This window comes from Lycium barbarum, chromosome 8 (assembly GCF_019175385.1).
Source record: "Lycium barbarum isolate Lr01 chromosome 8, ASM1917538v2, whole genome shotgun sequence".
NCBI classification, from domain to species: domain Eukaryota; kingdom Viridiplantae; phylum Streptophyta; class Magnoliopsida; order Solanales; family Solanaceae; genus Lycium; species Lycium barbarum.
The window spans coordinates 58,193,805-58,197,283 of NC_083344.1; the positions used below are offsets into that span (position 1 = coordinate 58,193,805).

Sequence of the window (3,479 nt, forward strand, 5' to 3'; positions counted from 1 at the left end):
CTCGAGCGAGGAGCTCGGTGAACCATAAACACAGCATAACACCGGAATGTATCATAATACGCACGACAACCGAACCGGCCCGGGAACCGGCGAACGATATCATAGGGCACGAGCGGAGTAGTGAGGAATCATATGCATAAAATCATTATCATAAATCCAAAGATAAGTAAAATAGTCATATTTGAAATCGGAACAATAATTACAACATTTTCTTCCCGAAGTTACCGAAATTACATAAAGGGCGTCGCGGGACCCACGGACGAGTATAGACCCGAACTGAGCCCGCTTATGAAAAACATACTCATTTTATATCATACAAACTCCTACGAAAATTTCAAAGCAATCCGAGCTTTTCTGAGGAAGTTATGGGCGTTTGAACTTTTGGAATCGCTAAAGAACAAGCTTTGAAACCTAAAATCAACTTTCATGAAATCTTTACAAATCATAAACTCCGAGGATAAAAGGATCAATGTTATGGCATATGCGCCCAAGAATACCAAGGAAACAAATACGAATCATAGACAAGCTCGGATTTGCGAGAATAGAGTTTCCTAGAGGCTCGCATCATGGCCTACTTTAACTAAGGCATGCCAAAAGAAAGGTTACTTTACATACCTCAAACGCTCTCCAATACGATCCAAACTCAAGCTAAATCCAACCTATGATTCGGGCTGCCCACGATCTATAAACAAGCCATAAAATGCCAAACATTAGCTAAAGACTTTTTGGGCATTAAATTCCAATTTCGCCCTTAATTCTACAGAAATTTGGGCAGCATTTCCCCTGTAAATAGGCTACCCCAAGAATTTAACTCGGCCGTATCAATCAACAACAACAACAACAACCAACCTAACAACATTAATAATCAATCCGAAAGGTAATACAACAATAATAGCTCTCTTTTCCATCATTCATCAACTTTCATAAATTCAATTCGACGACTTACCTTCAAGCCAAAATCGACGCTTATACGCTCACATACTAACCCGAACCCATACCAAAAACATTTCAGGACATTCTAAGCAATTTATACAATTTTTCCAACAATCCATAAATTTTCCCAAGCTACCCGAAACAGCCCCTAACCGAGACAGCCCCCCTAACTTTTTCTTCATTTCCAAATCATGGTTCGTATCTACAATTTACATTCTAACAATGCTATTTTCATCAATACACAATTTACATTAAATGTACAACAACTTCCAAATCAGTCCGCAATATTTACAACATCAATTTGAGTCAATAAACTTTCATTTCCAACATAGAATTCATGGCGACGACGGCTAAACAATAAGCGATACTAATTCAATTCTTGGCACATAAGGTGACCCATTTTCGGCTAACACTACACATATACATATATGGATGATTCTCAATTGTTCTTCACCTTACAATGATCATAATCAACTAACTAGGCATTAATTCATAATTTCAATCACAACACAACAACACCCATTTACACGGCTCAAGCTCCACATACACAACTCACCTCCAACATTTCATATTTCATGATTTTCCTCCATTATAACATACTACAACATGCATACAGCCTTTATAACATACAAAACATAATGAGTTCTTACCTTTCTTCTTCAACTTTCCAATAGCCTAGGGTTTCCAAAAGATGAAAAATGATGGTTTGATCGCTCCAACGATGCTTCCACGCTACTTAGGGACCTCAAAATAGTGGGTTTACAACAAAGAAATAATTTTGGGATGGCTTGAAATGGAGTTGATTTTTCTTAGTCTTGGCCGTGAGCTTCTTGTTGAAGCTCTTCAACTTTTGGTTTTATTTGCTAAGTGTTGAAGTGGTAAAGATGACTTAAGGTCATCTTTTAAGCTTCCACAATATTTATCCATGTGTCCCATGGCCCACACATGTGTTGGACCAATTAAAATTGGCCACACAATGTGTGGGACCATTTGAGGGCCACAAGGCCTCATTTGCAAGATTTTTTTTTTTAATTCCAATTTATGAATTGTGGTCCCAAATTTTTCCTAAGTGTTCAATGCCAACAATTCCATATATAACTTATGCCTCGAAATAAAATCAAAGGTCAAAAGTCCCGACTTCGAATCCCGGAATAGTCTTGGCTCTAAATTATCATAATTAATCCGGGTTGTCCCAATGTATAAAAATACGGGACGTAACATTCTCCCCCCCTTAAGAACATTCGTCCTCGAATGTTGAATTAGTTCTACGAATCTTACTCAAATCCGGGGGAGTTGCTTTTATAGCCATCACATACAAATCATTCATAAATCAACATAGTCAGACAAAGAATTTGAATTACCTGAAGGTACTGGGAATAAGTGAGGATACTTTTCCTTCATCTGCTCCTCAGCCTCCCAGGTCATTTCTTCGCGGTTATTATTCCGCCACAGCACTTTAACCGAAGCCACATCTTTATTCCGCAACTTTCTCACCTGACGATCCAATATGACTATAGGCTGCTCCTCGTAAGATAGCTCCTCTGTGACCTGTATCTCATCTGAAGGAAAAATTCTGGAAGGGTCACCAATACACTTACGAAGCATGGAAACATGGAATACCGGGTGAACCGCTCCCAAGTCAGCTGGCAAATCCAATTCGTAGGCCACCTTGCCTATTTTGCGAATAATCAGATAAGGCCCAATATATCTCGGACTGAGCTTTCCTTTCTTGCCAAATCGCATAACACCTTTCATCGGTGACACTTTCAGGAACACCCAATCGCCAATTTGAAACTCTAACGGTCGACGTCGCTTATCGGCATAAGATTTCTGTCGGCTCTGGGCTGCCAACAATCTTTCTCGAATAAGTTTCACCTTATCCACGGCCTGCTGGACCACATCTGGGCCAATCAACTCAGTCTCCCCAACATCAAACCAACCGATCGGTGATCTACACTTCCTGCCATACAAAGCCTCATATGGTGCCATCTGAATACTGGAGTGGTAGCTGTTATTATACGCAAACTCAACAAGCGGTAAATGATCGTCCCAGCTACCCCTGAAATCAATAGCACAGGCACGCAACATATCTTCCAATGTCTGAATAGTGCGCTCGGCCTGTCCGTCGGACTGGGGATGGAAGGCTGTACTCAGGCTCACCTGGGTCCCCAATCCCTCCTGAAACGATCTCCAGAACTTAGCTGCAAACTGGGCACCTCTATCGGAAATAACAGACACAGGAACTCCATGAAGTCGTACAATCTCCCTGACATAAAGTCTGGCATAATCCTCAGCTGAATAGGTGGTCCGAACCGGAAGAAAATGGGTTGATTTCGTCAGTCGATCAACAATAACCCAAATAGAATCATACCTCCGTGGAGTGCGAGGTAGACCTGTAATAAAGTCCATATTAATGATCTCCCACTTCCACGTCGGTATCTCTATCTCCTGCAATAGCCCACCGGGCTTCTGGTGCTCAATCTTAACCTGCTGGCAATTTGGACACTGAGCAACGAACTCTGCTATATCTCTTTTCATACCGTCCC

General features: G+C 41.1%; 1 protein-coding gene across 2 annotated transcripts; it reads right to left on the reverse strand.

Annotated features, from left to right (window-relative positions):
- Positions 1-306: 306 nt before the first annotated feature.
- On the reverse strand, positions 307-2,713 carry LOC132606150 (uncharacterized). 2 transcript variants are annotated; one of them, XR_009569615.1, is made up of 2 exons: positions 1,584-2,139; positions 307-682 (listed from the first exon to the last, which is right to left on the reverse strand). XR_009569615.1 is itself a non-coding variant. In XM_060319517.1 (2 exons), exons 1-2 carry the CDS (start codon positions 2,686-2,688, stop codon positions 660-662), a joined length of 417 nt encoding a protein of 138 aa, XP_060175500.1. In that variant the 5' UTR covers positions 2,689-2,713; the 3' UTR covers positions 307-659. The 2 variants fall into 2 exon arrangements, 1 of the variants encoding a protein (XP_060175500.1); XM_060319517.1 differs by lacking the exon at positions 1,584-2,139 and adding an exon at positions 2,295-2,713.
- Positions 2,714-3,479: the final 766 nt, after the last annotated feature.

Coding starts and splice junctions, on each gene's coding strand:
- LOC132606150 (XM_060319517.1), bottom strand. CDS start 2,688: ATGAAAGGTGTTATGCGATTTGGCAAGAAAGGAAAGCTCAGTCCGAGA. Junction 683..2,294: donor CTTATTCCCAGTACCTTCAG/GTAATTCAAATT, acceptor GCTTGTTTATAG/ATCGTGGGCAGCCCGAATCA.